Source organism: Vanellus vanellus, assembly GCF_965231255.1.
Source record: "Vanellus vanellus genome assembly, chromosome: 16".
Taxonomy (NCBI): domain Eukaryota; kingdom Metazoa; phylum Chordata; class Aves; order Charadriiformes; family Charadriidae; genus Vanellus; species Vanellus vanellus.
This window is the reverse complement of record NC_138921.1, coordinates 14,525,324-14,542,945: the sequence shown is the minus strand read 5'-3', so window position 1 is coordinate 14,542,945 and position 17,622 is coordinate 14,525,324. Positions and strand designations below refer to the sequence as shown.

General features: G+C 35.3%; 1 protein-coding gene across 1 annotated transcript in view; it reads right to left on the bottom strand.

The window, feature by feature from the left end:
• The window catches only part of KNTC1 (kinetochore associated 1), a gene marked incomplete at its 5' end in the record, with an annotated part of 39,249 nt that overhangs the window by 6,391 nt on the left and 15,236 nt on the right, over positions 1-17,622 (bottom strand). Inside the window, 26 exon segments of the mRNA XM_082491651.1 lie at positions 92-227; positions 1,110-1,228; positions 1,920-1,998; positions 2,362-2,411; positions 3,081-3,190; positions 3,297-3,507; positions 4,441-4,514; positions 5,040-5,256; positions 5,403-5,461; positions 5,877-6,048; positions 6,394-6,483; positions 7,194-7,404; positions 7,640-7,749; positions 8,158-8,274; positions 8,710-8,838; positions 9,687-9,791; positions 10,342-10,505; positions 11,014-11,070; positions 12,018-12,159; positions 13,016-13,113; positions 13,309-13,481; positions 14,162-14,454; positions 15,004-15,071; positions 15,147-15,216; positions 16,009-16,128; positions 17,246-17,380. Of these exon segments, the coding sequence (XP_082347777.1) occupies positions 92-227; positions 1,110-1,228; positions 1,920-1,998; positions 2,362-2,411; positions 3,081-3,190; positions 3,297-3,507; positions 4,441-4,514; positions 5,040-5,256; positions 5,403-5,461; positions 5,877-6,048; positions 6,394-6,483; positions 7,194-7,404; positions 7,640-7,749; positions 8,158-8,274; positions 8,710-8,838; positions 9,687-9,791; positions 10,342-10,505; positions 11,014-11,070; positions 12,018-12,159; positions 13,016-13,113; positions 13,309-13,481; positions 14,162-14,454; positions 15,004-15,071; positions 15,147-15,216; positions 16,009-16,128; positions 17,246-17,380 (3,309 nt within the window).

The following is a 17,622-nucleotide window of genomic DNA, read 5'->3' as shown; positions in this document are numbered from 1 at the left end:
ATTTAGAAATGCATGTGCAATGTAGAAAGGTGTATATTTCACACAAAGTAAAACAAACAAACAAAAAATTACAAAGGATTTAAAATCATACCGTGGGTTCATGGCTGTGATTCTTCCATAGCCCCTTAATCATTCCTTCCTTAGGACTCTTATGAAATGATTCATAAGTATACGGAATATTCAAGATTTCAAACTCTGCCAGATAAATGCAGCATTTTAGAAAATACCTGTAAAAAAAAGACCCCCCAAAAACATGAGTTAATATAAGAATCAGTGTAAATATCATTATAACTCACATAATCAAGCCCAGGATAATATTGGAAAAGTGGTCTTCTGTTGCTTTAAAAAAAAAAAAAAAAAAAAGAAAAAATAACGTAGATTGAAATAACGTAGATTGTACTTGTACTTATGAAGGAGATCTTCATGAAGTAAAATACTTTCTGGTAATTGCTTAGGGAAACTTTATTCACCTGCCCGATGGGTGGCCTGGATCATCTCTAAAGATACACCAGTTACTATAACTCTTACAACTAAAATTTCATTCATGCATAAAGACTGCATATTTACAGAAACCGGTATGTAGGTCGTTGGCATGATGTACTCCGAAAACATCACTTTCCATTAAAAAGGCCCTAATTCCAGATTACCAGCATAGAAATCCTATTCTGGATATTTTCTAAGGAAGTTAGTTCTATAGATATTTTCAGAGAAACATTATTCTGCCGGTATTTTGGTTCCCTATTTTTGCAGAGGACTGTGTCTTTGTAAGATGACCAGTTCTGAACTCTGATGAACTGAATACTATATATACCTGCATAGGAGAAAACGCTTCCATTACTAGAGAAGTAACTGCAATCTATGCAAAAAGGAACAAAATATTTTCCACGTAATGTCATACTACTTTCAGGTTTACAAATTAGGAGTGTGATGTACTGGACTACATTACAGATAAAAGATCTAATTATGCTCTTCAGAAATAGATTTTAAAAGTTCAAAAAAACAGATTAGTAAAAAATAATTCTCCAGATATCATATATTTCTCTCCAATGGCTGTTAAAGACCAAGAAAACATCATTATTAAGGAACACCTTAAGCAAAATTAATCTTACTTTACTTCCTCAATGGGTTTCTTGAAGAGTGATTCCACAGTCTTGGTATCAGCCAAGTAGAGCAGACACTTAAGTGCTCTGCTCCTGTGAACAAATGTCAACTGAGTAACGCCAATCGGCTGAGAGGGGGGAAAAAACAACACAGTGAAAAGTCACAACAATTGGCTGAACGACTAGAAAGAGGGCTAAATATATCTAGCATAAGCCTTTCTAAGATTTTTTTTTTGATTAATTTAGTGGAAATATATGCTAAGTAACAGACTGGTTCATGTTCAACTTTTATACTAACCAGTTGAAATATTTGTCAACTTCAAAGAACACTGCTGAACCAGGTGGTTTTCTAGATTTAGGACTATTAATGCAGGCAAGAAAAAGATCTGTGATATATAGTATCACAAATAAATACATTTAGTAAGTGTGACAGACTGAAGGTTAAGGTTCTGCTAAAATATTTTTACCACTCTGCTTTAATTCAACCCAAAATGAGCCAATGTATTACACCAGCTCAAAGCACATTCTAGAAAACGTTTAATGAAGTTATTTTCAGATAATACCAAGAATAAATTTAGAAAACCAAGAGTTCAAGGGCTGCTCTTGACAGTCAATAGCAAAATTCAACAAACACCACAGTTTTACCCCAGAGGTGGTGCTGGGGAGAAACACAGGGCTCATACAGATACATAAACTATCCAAAACCCAAATACAAAGGCCTTAGGCTGAAACTCATACAGTTAAGCAGACAACACTTGATTTCAACACGAGGTAAAAGCTTCATAAGTAGCAAGCTAAAACAAGAATTTAGAAACTTACAGATGTGGCAGATGTTGTAACTGCAAAAAGCATTCTTGAACTATAATCCACAGGGTGTGACTGAAGTAGATATATAACTCTGCAAAAACGCATTTTTTTTTGAATGCAAGCACAGCATAGCTACTGAAATGCAATGTATCAATAGTCATCGAAATGTAAATATATTCCAGTGTCAAAAAGAGATTAATGATAAGAGATTCTGAGGATATAGAAAACGAGAGGAAAACCTCCAAATAGCTACTCTTAAGCACACACTTATGGCATTTCATTGCATAAATAAGTATTTGATGATTCAAAACTGATGTCACCAGAAAGCAAAAATATGAACGCAACAGTGAGTTCTGAATCACACACACTGTTAGGTTTCTTTAAAAAGCCAGATATAGTTAAACTTGCAAGTTAGCAATAATTTGCCATATTATACGCAAGACAAGATACGTACCTTCGAAGTTCTCCATCTTCCTGTACATCTCCAAAGATTTCCTGAGTTTTCTTTAAAAAGACATGAAAATCTAGTTGAGAGAGTTCTCTAAATTGTTTGCATAAATAGCTGGGTCATATCCTTGCTTAAAGCCTGTCTGAAAGCTGGGCGCCCCTGCTAATGCAGGCAAGGAAAGGGATTCTGGTTTTATCAGTCCTTTCTTTATTTAACTGTATGCTTGGCAGTCAGCACCATTCCTCAGCCCGAGCACCGGTGTTTTGAAGCAGAGGCAATGCCTGCTCCCTGCCCTTCCTCACCCAGCTGTACGCTGCACAGACAGCAATTAACTCTCTGCTAGCTAACTTGCAGTAGGAGAGGATTCATTCTCTTCCTGATTCTAGAATCAGTGTTTGATGAGGCTAATGTATTTACAACTCCTTTACTCCTTTAGGCTGGCTACACAACCTTACTGTAGCACCAAAGATAAGATTTTAATCTCTATACAGAGAGAAGGGAAAGCATTTAAAATCATTCTCACTAGACAGTGGTGTGCAACTATATTGGAAAGGTATTGAAATGGTTAGTAGTCTGAATTCAGATACATCTTAAATAGGTTTGTGAGGACTAAAGGCAAATCGTGCAAAATAACCTTAGTCTTTTGAACAAGTCATATAAAAATATATATATATTATGTAATTGGCCATTTTTCCTCCAAAACCAAGTCTCCAGTGATGACTTACTTCTGAGGGCAGTATGCTTGGACACAGCCATTTCTCCAGCAGTTTATCCCAAATTTTGTTCATATCCAAACTGTTAATTTCAGCTATCTCCTTAGCTGCCATGTGGATATCTACGTAAATAGGTAGAGACAATATATTTACAAACTAGTATTATCTCACTTAGCATTTTTAAAGAACGGCTTTTTGCTCCTTTGAAACTAGATTATGGATACTTACCTGGATAATCTCTGCCAGTTGGATTCTGGATTCTTTGGTCTATACTGTGGTGTTCATATAGTAAAATGATAAGATTTGCTGGTTTCCCAATATACTTTAAATGCTCTCCAGTGTTCAAGTTATGTGTTATTAGAACATTTTCTGTTGCTGATCGCTTATACTGCATATATAATTTCTTCTGCAGGACTTCCGCTTTTTCATGTGAATCATCCTTTACCAAAACACCACAGTTTTTATATAAAACAACCTCCTTTTACTCATAAACGCTAGAAAAATTATCTTAACTTTTTAAAGTCTAAAACAGTAAACTGGGCAGCAAGACCTGTTCTTCAGATCTGATCCCATACCCGTAACTACAGGTATTTTTTCTATAAACAGTCAGCATTAACCATGCTGCTCTAGCAAGAAAACATATTTTGAAAAAAATTGTAAACAAAGGTATGTTGTGAAAGAGCCAAATAAAATATGTACCACATGCACCAGTACGTAAAATTAAGACATTGTGAGGTAAAATGGAGCAGAAAAAAGATTTAATGTTAAACCCTGGCTGCTAGAATTACAGTTTAATTTTGGCACAATTCTATTCAAAGATGTGACTAAATATCAGAGAACTATTTAGTGTTCATTGTGACTCAATAACTCCAGAGCAAGTTTGATATTTATAAGCAAGGGTTTATAAGGGAGATTCTTATTCACTTTTCCACACCAACCATGTAAAAATGAGCCTGAGAATCAAGTCAAAGCAGACTTTCTTTATATATACTACTACAAATAGCTAAACGGTCTTGGAACTCAAAGCAAAAGTTAATAACGCTAATCATCTAACAGCTGGAACAGATTCCAACTCATTCTCCTGCAGCCAGACAAATGCATATAACAGAAAAAAGAATAAATTATTCTTCCTTAAAACTGTATATTTTTTGTCCGGCCTCCAAGAACTTAAGCCTAAATTTTGCTACGTTGGGAACAGGAGAATGTTACTGGACAGAGAGGGTTCTTCTGAGGGGTCACTGAGACAGTCACTTCCCATAACAGGGTTGGGTAAGGTACAATTTGCACATCAGTATCCAAAACACCAAAAGACAAAACACAAACATAAGTACCTGACTGTAAAACAACAGTTTTACAAGCAGTTTACCATTACCTTAGCTGTAGTATTCTTCAGCCATTTGTCAGCTAGATAGAGACAGAATTTAAATGCCTGAATCTGGTCAGGACCTTTTTTAAAGAAAAAAAGGGGGGGAAGGAAGTAAATAAAGTAAGTTTTAATGTATCCTTTCTACAGTATACAGAGTATCCATTTTATTACAAAGAATAAAAAAAAAAAAAAAAGAAGCTATTTAAAATATTAGGAAAGCTCTTGTACTTGAAGAGCAAAAAAATATTATCTATTTGGATTCAGATAATAGAGAAGCTAGCTTAAATTTGGCTGAAATATTTGCTTTTCCTGGAAAACTTGTTTAAAGAGGGTATGAACATGCAGAAACTTTAAGCAAGACAACATGGCTTAAAAACAGAGAAAAAAAGGATTTAATAGTGAGGCTGTGTTATAAAATGGCTGTTGTTCTAGCCTACTGTTCAAAATTGGATGTAGGAGACAAATGCATTTTTGTTCTCAAAATTTCCCAGGTTTTATCCAAGAAGACTGAACAAACGTTTGGTTACAGGCTAGCTTTTCTTTGCTCAAACCTATTCTCCTCCTCCCGTCACTTCACCCCACAAGTCACCACATTTGCACCATACCTGTTGGAAATTCTTGTGCAATCTTGTGAGCCGTAGCTACAGCCCACTCTGGATTAATTATAGACAGCAGATATGACTGAATCGTCTGCACAGTTTTAGTTGTTTCCTTGTTAACAACTGACGTATATCCAGTGCTTCTCATTTCAAATATTTTTGGTTTCAATTTTTTTTCAAAGACATGCTGAGCTGCAGACATGTATAAGATATCCAGTGAAACCTAGGAAAACATTGGAGTAGATTAAGAGTTGTCAGAAGTCCTATTGTTAGGCCAAAATCATGCAAAAAAACCCAAATCAAAATCTCTTTTTTGTAGCGGGTAAAAAGAATAATTTTGAAATAAATCCTTTCAAGATGCTACTTTACCTTCATTAGTTTGGAAATCAACAGAAGCGTTGGGAAGGATTCCTCACTGAGCTCTGCAGCTGAAAGGAAAAAGACAGCGGTCTACGATAGGATCACAGTCCACCTGCACCTTTCTCTATAAAATAAAGCACTTTCAGTTTACTGTTAGATGCAGACCTCCATTGGGATAGAAAGAATATAACCATAATTATCCACACTGGCCTGGGAAGTGGGATATGTGGATTGGTCTTTGAGAGGTCTGAAGAAAAGAATTTAAGGACAGAATTCTGCATTGCATGTATTGTCTCAGCTCCACTGAAAGCCAGTGACCTCACCAGTAGCAATTTGAGAGCACAAGTGCTTTCAGAAGTACTTGGGATGAAAAATGCATTAATAAAGAAATACAATTAATATACACTGTAGAACTTTGAAGTTCACAGATAGCAGAGAAAGGGAATCATACATATATCTAGCCATAGAAAACACTGAACGTACATATAATGTTCCAGAAACATCGTGGAGTTCTAAAGAATATCAGATGAAAGGGCAGTCTGGTTTGAGCAGCCGGAGACAAGGGAATCACATGCTCTAAAACATATTGGTGTTCTAGGTCCACAGGTGGAGAAATTCTTTTATAAGATTCCAGATGTTTGAGGAGGCTCAAAGCCTAGGGGGGCAGGCATAAAAAAGTAATTAAAAAAAAGATGCAAGGAAAAAGCAAAAAAGACACAAGACAACTATATTTCTCCCTGCCCCCCAGTGAACACGCCTAAGTGCTGGAGACGTATGGATTTTTGGTAGGGTTGGTACGTATCTGTAGAGTTTTTATCCCTGCTACGAGCCATTGCTGAGAAACAGCTAGAGATCACTACTTCTTGAATGCCTCTGAATGAGAGCTGTGTAGATAGAATAATTCAATTGATTTCAACAGATTCTCGAATAACTATGCTCATAAATAGACAAAACAATACAGATGCCATTAGCAAGGGAACAGCAACATATTTAGATGTACCTGATTCAGCTGGATACCGCTGTTCTTTTCATCAGCACTTTGTATCACTTTCAGGACAATTTCAATAGTTTCATAGTCATAAGGATCAAGCTGTTGAAAACAACAATCTATTTTACAAGCTCTTATATGATTTGTTTTATAAAAACACACAACTGAGTTAACTTTTTCCAATTTTAATACCAACTACATTGACGTAACACTGAAGAAACAGATAAGCATTATGACATATTTCCCTAAAACAAAAGACTTCCACTTCATAGTCCTAAATCCTAAAAAAATGTCAGGATATTGCAGAAAGACCAAACATGAAGTGATGAAAAGGAAAAAAACCAAAACAAAACAAAAAAATCAAAGCCCCCTAAACCCCTTAAAAACCAAAACCAAACCCCAACCAAACAAAAAACACAAAGATATAATTTTTTTTGCCTCTATCTATTTCTAATGTGGCACTTCAAAATATTTCCAGTGTGCTATGATTTTTAGAAGTGACTTTTTTTTAGAAGTGATTGTTTTCTGGTTGTTTTTTAAATGAAGTTGGGAAGAAATACTTGTCTTTAAAGATAATTAGATGTGTTGTTCTATTGCTTTTTCTAGAGAAGTAGAGAACCGAAACTTAACATTTATGTTCTTTAGCAAAATTGGAAAAAAAGAAACTTTTCAATTTTCTGTGGCATTATTAATCTGCTATTCAAGTGACATGCAGCATTTGAGACTAGATGCACGCTACAGAGATTCTTTTTGTTTGTTTTGGTGTGCTGGTTTTTTGTTTTGTCTTTTTTTTTTTTTTTTTTTTTTTTTACCTTGTACAATATTCCACCGAGTCTAGCAACCAGGTCTTTCGTGCTTTTCAGGAGTGGAATTATTTCTAGTGCTTTAGCTAGTAATGTGGAATGAGGTTGCTTCTCACTGTATTCTGCAGAGTCATCTTCAACATGATTTGCATTAGCATTCTGGAGAAGAAGTGTTTCAATGCAAAGCTGCAGTGCGTCATCGCTGTCCAGCATGAAAGTACTAGAAGACAGAACATTATTTTGCCTGTGACCTTTAGTGTCATCAAGGTGCTTATTTCCTTATGAATAAATTCACCAGAGACCAGTATGTATTCTGATTAATACTTAAAAAAAAAACCAACCCAAACTATTTGCATATTACATTAATTAGGATCTATTTAAACTAAAATAGATTTCAGTAGCCATGGTTATTATTACAGCATCAATTAACACAATTGATTTGCTTCAATTATTACCTGCAGTAATTCAATATAAGATCTGTGTCTACTTTTGGATTTTGTACCAGCGTTCTTAAGAGTTCCTTCTTCCTTATTGGTGGTTGTCTAAATACAGACTCGAAAGAAATCTACAGATAAATAAATAAAACATTTTATCTTCTTCCCAAAGAAGTCTTCTAGACAATATCAAGACTAATTCCTTATATAGTCAACCTTTTACGTTTTCTTTAGTTTTAATCCAGAAATTTTCAAAACAGGAAAAAGCAGTGCATTTACTATGCCCTGTGCCAAATTATATTTAAGCACTTAAAAGTTCTTTTAAAGCACCCTCAATTATTGCATTTCTCAATTTCTGAGGTATATTTAAGCAGACAAGCAGAATGAAAAATTAAGAACAAAACAAACCCCCAACATTCCTTACATTTGAATGGGAAATCTGTCTAAAAATCACAATAAACCTCAGAAGATACTGACATTTACTCAGTTAATAAAACCCTAAAATAAATAAATAAATAAATAAAAATAATCAAACTTACACCAAATTTGCCAAGTTGGATACCCCATTCTGCATCAATAACCAATTCTTGGAATTTTTTTTTTTCTTTTTCTTCACCACATAGGTTAGCAAGCTGTGCTCCAACCAGAGCTACTGCCTAAAAGGAGCGAGAAAGGAAATGAATACAAGTATAATAATTAATCTGAAAACTGGGAATCCTAAGGTCTAAATCCTCAGAGTAACTTAAAACAATTCATAGATAAGCACACAACTGTGTAAACTGAAAACAAACCTCACAGAAGGTAGTGTCCGGATTACCCCACTTACTGAGTTGGCAGTTCAAAGCTACTTTAAAACTGAGTTTCTTTCTCAAAAATATTCTGTTAGTATTGTACTAGTGAAACTAATAAAAGAGGTATTTTTAGGCATCATCTTTTCTCCAAACTTATGTCACTCTCCCTCCCCATGTCCTTGTTATGCTTTACTTCCCATCTTCCTTTTGCGCTTCTATGTGATATTACTGGTGTCTTTTTTAAAGAAATTCTTTAACATGCTCTATTTGCTGAAGAAATACATTGCCTTGTGAACTTACCAAAACTTTTCTGTAATTTTGCCACATATTGTTTATGACATCCCACAGCTTACTGAATGTATCTTCCTTGGGCAAAATTGTGCAATATCCCAATGCCAGGTCCTGATCTATGAAACGACAGCTGAACACCTGTGTTTTAGGAAAAAAAAAATAATTATAAACTTTAGGAATTTATTTTAATAGGTCTCTTTGTATAAAGTATAACACATACAAAGTTAAGTTAAGGACCTTTAAGCTAGGAAAAAAAAAAAAAGAATAAAAATGGATTTCAGGTTTTAGAACTTAAAATCTAAATATACTGAAGCCAGTCAAAAGTAACTTCCCCAAGTCTAAACTGCCTTAGAAGATGGTATATTGCAGGTTTTGCAGATAGCTTTTTAAAAAACTCCCCTCAACTAGAAGTCTACAAATCTAAAATGAAACCAGGATTGAAAATGAGATAGTGAATAGCTACAGATCATAAAGGCCATTATTATAATTTAGGAGTCCTTAAAGGATCCCACAAAGATGAAGCTCCCACTGCACCTAACTTTTCAGGCCCATCGACTTGTGTACGATCAAAGAGCCAGAGCCCCTAAGAGGCTCGAATGAACCAGGGCTACACGTGGCTGCCAGCAAGGCGGTGTCAGTGCCAAGGCTCTTCAGAAACACACGCTCCAGCTGTGGCAGGAATCCAGGCAGCTGGTTCTGTAGAGCCCAATGCTGTCAGGCCACCCAGCCCACCCTTGTCCCATTCTGGTATTGAGACAGGAGAGGCTGTGGAACCCAATCCCTTCCCACTACTGCAACACCACCAGTACTTCCCCTCACCTTCTCTATGGTTTTCCAAGTGGTGTGATTTTTCCAGAAGGCATGGGTTTTGTGGTGTTTGGCCGCAGGACAATTTCAGAATGGGTTTTTGTAATAGAAAGGGTAGCTCCTTTCTTGATAGAGCAGAAGAAAGGGGCTCACTCCTACCCTTTTCAGAGCACTCTTACCTTGTGTAGTAAGGTCAGGATAACGGTCATAGTTACTGAAGTATACTTCTGTTTCAGAGCTATGAGAAAGCTTTTGGTTTCAGCTAGCATGTGGGCATCGTGTAGCTATTATAAAAAAAAAGACAGTCAGAACACGGTTAAAAATAAAATCTAAGCCTTCAACTTCTCCTGTTGTTTATAGCATAATAGGAAGTACTATAGTAATTGTATTTTCAGATTTAAATAAGGTCTTATAAAGATCTCTTCTAGGTCAAAAAAGGATTTCTGTTTCCAAGTGCTTTTGAATTGAGGAGTGTTTCTTGAATATTCTACTTGCAACTTTTCCCATACTAATCAATGATAAAACAACTTGAAAGAACACAATAAACTACTATTAACATTCATTTTATTCCTGGCATCCCTGCAGAGACTGTAAATTTAGTTCTGAACATACTTTGCAAACGGAAACAGAGGACTGTGAAAAATGGGGAAGAAACTACCAGCTCCTTTCACAAAATGACTCAACATCCGATCAAGTGGTACTAATTTTTAAAAGGTCATGGTGATAGCCTCTCCCATACCTATCAAATTCTTATGTAACTACTCTAAAGCTGTTAATAGTTGGCATACTTCTGAGATTTACTCTCAACAAAATTCAGCATTGTCCTTGCCATACCTTTTCACTCAGGGAGAAATCCATGTTGTTCGATACACCATGTTGAAGACAGGATCCAAACGAACTGACTATTAGCCGCAAAGCTAATTCGCACTGACTGCATTCCATGAGGTTCTGTAGCATTGCACAGATGGGAGTTCTAACTGGCAGCAGAAGGTTCTGTCCTGTCATGTTTTGAAAACAATCAACCCAAGAAAATAATTAGTATATTTATATTAAGCATATTGTTCTTGGAATTACTATCAGAGCAGTTTCTCTTTTTCTTCATTAAATGTATGACACAAGATCAGCCTTAGCTCCCTTTGAAACCTTAAATTTCCAGGACTTTTAATTTAATATGGATTCCCATTTTAGTTTGAAAACCAGAAGTTGGTCATCTTCTTGGAAAGGCTCTAATGGATCCTAGCTCTTAGTGCTAGAACTTCTGTACTGAAGTACGGGCTCCGACAACACGGCCAAAGTCACATGACTGAATGGTAGCAATTACCATCCAAACTGGTGTCTTCTGTGCTGAACCAAGCTAGCTCCCTAGAATATGGCTTTAAGTGGGACATCTAGGCACCTATTTAAAAAACTATGGGTTAGTCATGCTTGTGTAGGTTTAATTTAATCCTCATGTTTTCTAGGGGTCTGGTTTATATCTTTAGCGCGGTGACTCTGCCATCATGATACCTTTAATAAATGCGCAGTTTGCCAGGCTTGTAGAGTCCAGAGGATACAGCTTGTTCTCTGAAAGACAGACAAATACACAGCGGCAGTGTGCCAAGAATTCAGCAACACTATGAAGTCTGGAAGTTCCTTAAAAATGCTATAATTCAGGAACAGTACATAAAATAAAGACACATGAACTCTAAGAGCCAGGACTGCTAATTTTTTTCTGTGCCTCATCAGAAGTTATTTTATAGGAGGGAATATCTTTTCAAACACACAAAGAAATACAAACCGACAGTTTTCAGTCACTACTTTGTGTGTAAATCCCTTTGTCTTGATGAGACAGTCAACATAAACACTTCATCTGTGAAGGTAATAGATCTATTCAAATCAATCAAATAAGCATATCCTTTACAGGGAGATTTAGCACTGTGCAACAGAATTTGCAATTACATGCTTTTTAATACGCCAATGACACATTAGGAAGGAAAACATTTACATCAAGAAGTATTAAGAATAAGTAATTCTTAAATATTCAGCGCTGCTTTTACAGAGCTGAAAGTGTCTTTTTTCAGCACCTACAACGTTGTAGAGTTCTGTTTATAATACTCGAAATTTTCAAAAAGTTGTGTGTATCTACAACGGTATATAATACAAGCACAATCGTTTTAGAATAAGCTGAAATTCATCTTGATAAAACCCCGTCTCCATTAGTGGCTACCAGAAGATGTCTAGAGAAGATCATAAGAACAGGGCAGGTTTATAGTAACACTTCTCCAGAGCATTCTGCATATCTTCAGGTATTTGTCATTCAGATTCTTCCTCAACCACAACAAAAAACAAAGTCATTTTTACATTCTAGACTCCCTCCCCCCCGCAACAGATATTTCTTCCATGAGTTTGTCTAATTGAGATTTCTGAGGTAATAATTTCCACACGCATGCTGAATTATTTATATTCCTAGATAAAAATCAATATGAAATACAGGTTGTATATTGACTGAATGTTCAGGAAAGCAAGTTTACCACAAACAGGCAAAAGAGAAGAAGTAGTTTCATATGCAACTGGAAGAGCTATCTGTGGATCAAGAACTATCCCATCTTCATTAAAGAAGTCGTCATATGTCCACTCTTCATAAGGATCTCTATCTCCTCCAAAAGATGTTGTCTAAGTAAGAACATTGTCAAAAGAACACACAATAAAAAGAACAGCTAATAAGTTTACTACTGAACTAAGTGTTGCAAGAGATTGCAGTTTTTGAATACAGGATTAGAACATGATCTTCTATTTGAAAATGGATTCTACTATGCTACTTTCTGTTAAATGGCCAGTAGCATTAAACACATTTCCTACTTAGAGTGGCCACATTTCTCTTTAAAGCCACAGTTATTTAGTTGTAGAGACAAAATACATTCTTAATTAATTTAATGGAGGCTTCCATAAACATTCTTGGCAAAATATTACAAGCAAATATTTTTCAAATGGAACATTTCTTAGAAAAATAACATTCAGTGCATAAATATGCTTGCCTAGCTGCTTTGATCTATTCCACTCAAACTGTAAGAGCCCATTCATTTCAAGTAGCCTAAAGCACTGCTTGACCTGAACAAAAAACAAAGATGCTATTCTAGAACTTGATCCATCTTAAAGTTTTAAAGTCAGCTCTCTACGCTCTCTAGCAGTCCTAGCAGCAGCTATTCAATAAAGTCACTAATATTTTCAGTCACATTTGAGGGATTTATTATACTGAAACATAAGTGGAGTACGCTACTTGTGCTTGTGCCATAGCTGCACTGGTTTTAGTACTCAAATCAGTTTGCTCTTTATGCTGAAGTACACACATATTCAGGGAAATTTTTTATTTGTAGAGTTGTGTGGGGTTTTTTTGTTGTTTGCTTTTTAAACAAACTGATGAAATATGACTGGAGAAATGGGAGGAAAAAAAGTATGTACAGTGAACACTGTTCAGTCAATCAAGACATTACAGATACTAAAAAAATATATTTAAGTTAGCAGAAAATACCTTTGCTGTAAATCCATAATTTTCTATTTGGCACTGTCTATAAATTTCCTTGGCAGCCAATGTATATTTACATAGTTCCAGACAATCTAATAGCAAATCTGTAGAAATATTAAGATCATTAGCATACTATGAATGGAAGGTAGATATGTCCCTATTAAAAGGAAACAATTTTTTGCAGCTTCTATTTTTACAAAGGCATACATAGAAATTACCTTTGTTTTCGTGTTTATTAAATATCATTTTCAACGTTGGAGTCCCAACGTTGAAAATAAATAAATTCTATTTGTAATTACCTGGACTACATGCTGTAGCTGCTTGGCAAGCCATTTCATAGATCACTGATGGAAGATTCATATCTTTAGGAGTGATCATTGGAACATCACCTCCCAACATATGACAAAGCCTCTGACATACTGAAAACAGCAGCCTCCCTGTTCCTTCATTATAGTGATTTTCATAGAACTCCCTATTAAAAAAAAAAAAGGATGTTAAAAAAAAATAGTCCTCAGTGCTTTTACTTAAGGCCACATTCTGTTCTAATTATTTAATTCTTTTTTACTTATTTCACCTATATGACTCACTGCAACCAAAACTTCTGTGACTGAAGTGAAAAAGCACAATGGAGCTTACCTTAGGAGATATATACTGAAGCACATAGAACACGTTAATAATAAGAAATATATTTAGCATTTTCATCTCATCTCTTTTGGGAGGAGGTGGTAGTAAATTTAAATAATCTGACAACTGAAGCATGAGGCAGAGACCAGCTAAAAACTATGACATGGTATGTATAGTCGGTACAATAGTTTTCTTCTATCTGTGTAAGCTGAGAAGCTCACATAATAGCTATTTAATATTGTGCCTTACTTATCTCTCACTATAAAACCATAGGGAATCTTTTTACTTAATAATCATTTTATGGCAAAAACCAATGGCAATTTTCAGAGACTACACTCAACTCTACACGCAATATTGTATACAAGCAATATAAACATATTGCTTAAGCACTCATTTTAGAAAAAAACCTAGAGCAAACACAGAAAACTCCTTTCCTTTGCTCTACATCTACTTACTTCTGCAAAGTATCAGAAATAGTACAAAAAAGCCCATTAAAAGTTATAATCTTGAAATCCTCTGCAGTTTTACCTGCATATTTTTACAGTGTCTTCAACTTTTCCAGCATCTAGTGCTCTCAAGGCCAATTTTTCTCCCAGCTCTTGCTCTGACCGTTGCAGGAGCAAAGCCAGCCTATACAACCTTGATTCAGTAGAACGGTTCTTGGTTTTACCATCTTCTGAATTACAATTCATTGTTTGCACTTTTCTAGACTTTGACAGACATCTGACAGTTTCATAAGCTTTTATGTGCTCCTCAAGAAGCCTAGACATCAGTGAAGGATTCCTAAATTCTTCAACTGAAAGAAAGATATCAAAATCCTCCTGAAAAAAACCCAACAAACAATTATAAATTTGTATTCATGTAACTTCCTTTAAAAATGTTTTCATTTCTTGTTTCATTCCGAAAAATACTTTCAGTACAAAGCTGACTTCACTAGTTCCCACCAATTACCAATTTATGTAATAAATCAGAGAATTTTGCTAGGCAGTAGGTAAGCAAAATAAATCCTGAAGGATACTGCATGCTCAAATGCTGTATTAAATAATTTAAGTTTACAAACTATAAGAATACCTTAATAAAAATATTACAATACTCTATCATGAAATCTTTGAAGTGTTAGCAATTAAGACTTTTAGGACAGTATCTTATTTTTTGGTTTAAATGGACAACTGAGTTCCAGTAATTGGGAACTTTCCCAAGCATTATTTAAATTGCTAGATTAGCCTTAGAATCTCTTTGAAGTCAATATTAAAAACAACCTTTGCACATAAGTTGCAAATAGAATTATTTTTTAATATCATCCATGTTATAAGAACAATTGGAATAACTACATTAAATCAAAAGCAGTTTGAAACTATAAAGACACCCACCTGCAGGGCAGCAAGTGTTTCAAACATTTTTAGGTTTGCCTCACATTCATCTTTCTTCAGAGGATTGTCTGTTGGAGGAGAAAAACAATTACTTCCTGACTCCATTTACAAACAAAAGATGAGATTTTAAAGTTGTAGCTTACCTTTTTGAATACTGAACAGGAATTTAAGGATTTCCACGAGTGTCTTAGTCATAAACATTTGTGGTTTGTGCTGCAGGAAAGGAAGAGATTAATGTTTTGCTTGATCAAAATGTTACCAGTAACAGACAGTGACCCTCAGGCTTCCACTCTATTAAAATACTATGCAACGCCCTACAAACCTCTTAAGCAACAATTCTCAAGTCTAAGATACAACCAGTTAAAAAGCATGAGAACAAAGAGTCATTGCAAATAGTCATTCTTTATAGAAATAGCTGTAATATGTATGTTTTCCACACAGTGTGTTAGCTCTCACAGAAGTTTTGAGAATATACACCCTTCTCCCTTTGTTCTTCCTTCTCTGGCCCAGAATAACTCCCTAAAAAAAAAAACCTGTTAACAAAAATTCTCTTCTGTGGTTGCACAACAGTAATGTCTATTGTCAACTGTGAAGCTTCAAACCACTTTGGTGTGTGGCAAAGCCACACCTACATGTTTTAAATAGATGTTTTCCAAGAAGAACTGGAAAATACATAGGACTAGAGAGATAATAATGCAGCAGGATTTATAAATTATTAATTGAATTCAGATAGCCATGCCAATGTGTGGAGATGCCTTTAAAATTACACAAAGTAGTTGTATAGTATACAGAATCAGAATAAACTCAAGTTTATTCTTTATTTAAAAGGATTCAAGAGGTTACCTAGTCCAACCTCTTGCTCAAAGCAGGACCAGTTCATCATCCCCTTTTGCTGGAAGACACAGGTTTTACATTTGCATCCCCTACCTTTTTTTAAGCATCTGGGTAAGAACAGTATCTAGAATAATTTGTGCACACACTTTACAACATAAAAGGACTTGGTACCTCTTCAGAATTATCTGCTTTATTCTGCAATACCAGTGTTCCCCATATAGTCAACCTCTCTGCAACTTTCTCGGCTTCAGCAAGAGTCAGAGATTTTAACAAAGTCAGAGATTCCTCTCCCTGAAGGTGAAAAAGAACAAAACAACAAGACAAGCAGAAATAATCAAAAGAAAGGGGAATTTGGTTTTGGAAAAGCTAATTTACATGTAATCCCTTGCTTTGCTACAATGGTTGCATGATGGCCAATTGGGTAAGATTAATCTTCTGCTGATGAACTTCAAATTTCTTTGAGAAAATACATTTACTATGACATGACGTCCTTAAACTCCATGAATAGTTTTTACTAAATCTGTGAGGCTTTCAGTGAAATCTCTGTGCTTAGTCACTAAAGGTAATAATAGACAAATTAAAATGCAGTTTTGTTCCCTGGCAATTATGCAACATTTTTAAAACAGTATGATTATCAAGAATACCATGTGCAAATAAGGCAGAACAAAGAATAACATCAGAAACACTATTTTGGAGGGGAGTTAATTTGATTCCTTTAATCAAAAAGCCTCCTTTTCTTCAGGTCAGAGACCTCAATAACATAACCAGGGACGACCACAGGGTATAAAGGTAATCACACCTACGGTAATGTAGCAAGCAAAGTTAAATGTTTCTAGTTAGAACATCAAAGTAATTTAAAGATAAATTCATGGTTTTTTGCTAAACCGGGACTTGAATTTAACTTGGAAGAAAACTTCGTACTAAGAGATAAAAATTCAATACCCTGTATCAAAAGACAAACATTCAGGTGCTCTCAATACCAAAGGGGCAAGTCTGTACTCATGTGAGGTATCATTGCATTAGAAAAAAGCATTTTTCAGAAGAAAGAATCTTTTCTTATAGTTGGCAAGAAAGCAACTTGCCCCAAAACAACTCTAGCAAAAACAGTATGTGAAAATATGTAAAGACTTCAATGCCAAACTTGTTTTATATATTGTGGGTCATAATTTTCATCCTGGTTTTGCCCCAAATGAAGGATGGCTTGTGATGTTTAAAACTCTGACAAAGAGTCTTATTTTCAATGTTAAGTATAGGCAGTTATGTGTACAATTAATAGAACTGTAATGAATAAAAATTATATGTAAACCGTGTATAGGATTTCAGCAAGTAGTACAACTTGCCCCTGTTTTGAAAATAGGCCCCAGTGTCTTTAAATTCTGAGATCAACTGACATGAAGTATGTTAGTACCCTTTCTTTGTCAATCAGGTCTATCATCCTCAGAATGTAGACTTCCACAGTGGGCAACATATATGTTGCTACAATTTTCAAAGCATCCTCCAAAGAAGTAGGGGTATCCTGTTTAAGAATGTATTTCACTAGCCTCTGTAAGAAGAAAACAGATATGGACTTTAGTTTGTTGATGTATAGGACAACAAAGGAAGCAATTTATACACACTACTTCTGCGTTGTAATTTTACAGCTCATAGTAAGCAAGTTACCTAGAAGATTAAAACTTTTGTCTAGAGAAAACTTGACTAAAGCATAACCAGCAGAAGATTGGACTTGGGGAAGAGAATTATCCTGGGAACTCTCAAAATTCAGGGGACTCATCTGGCTCCACAGGA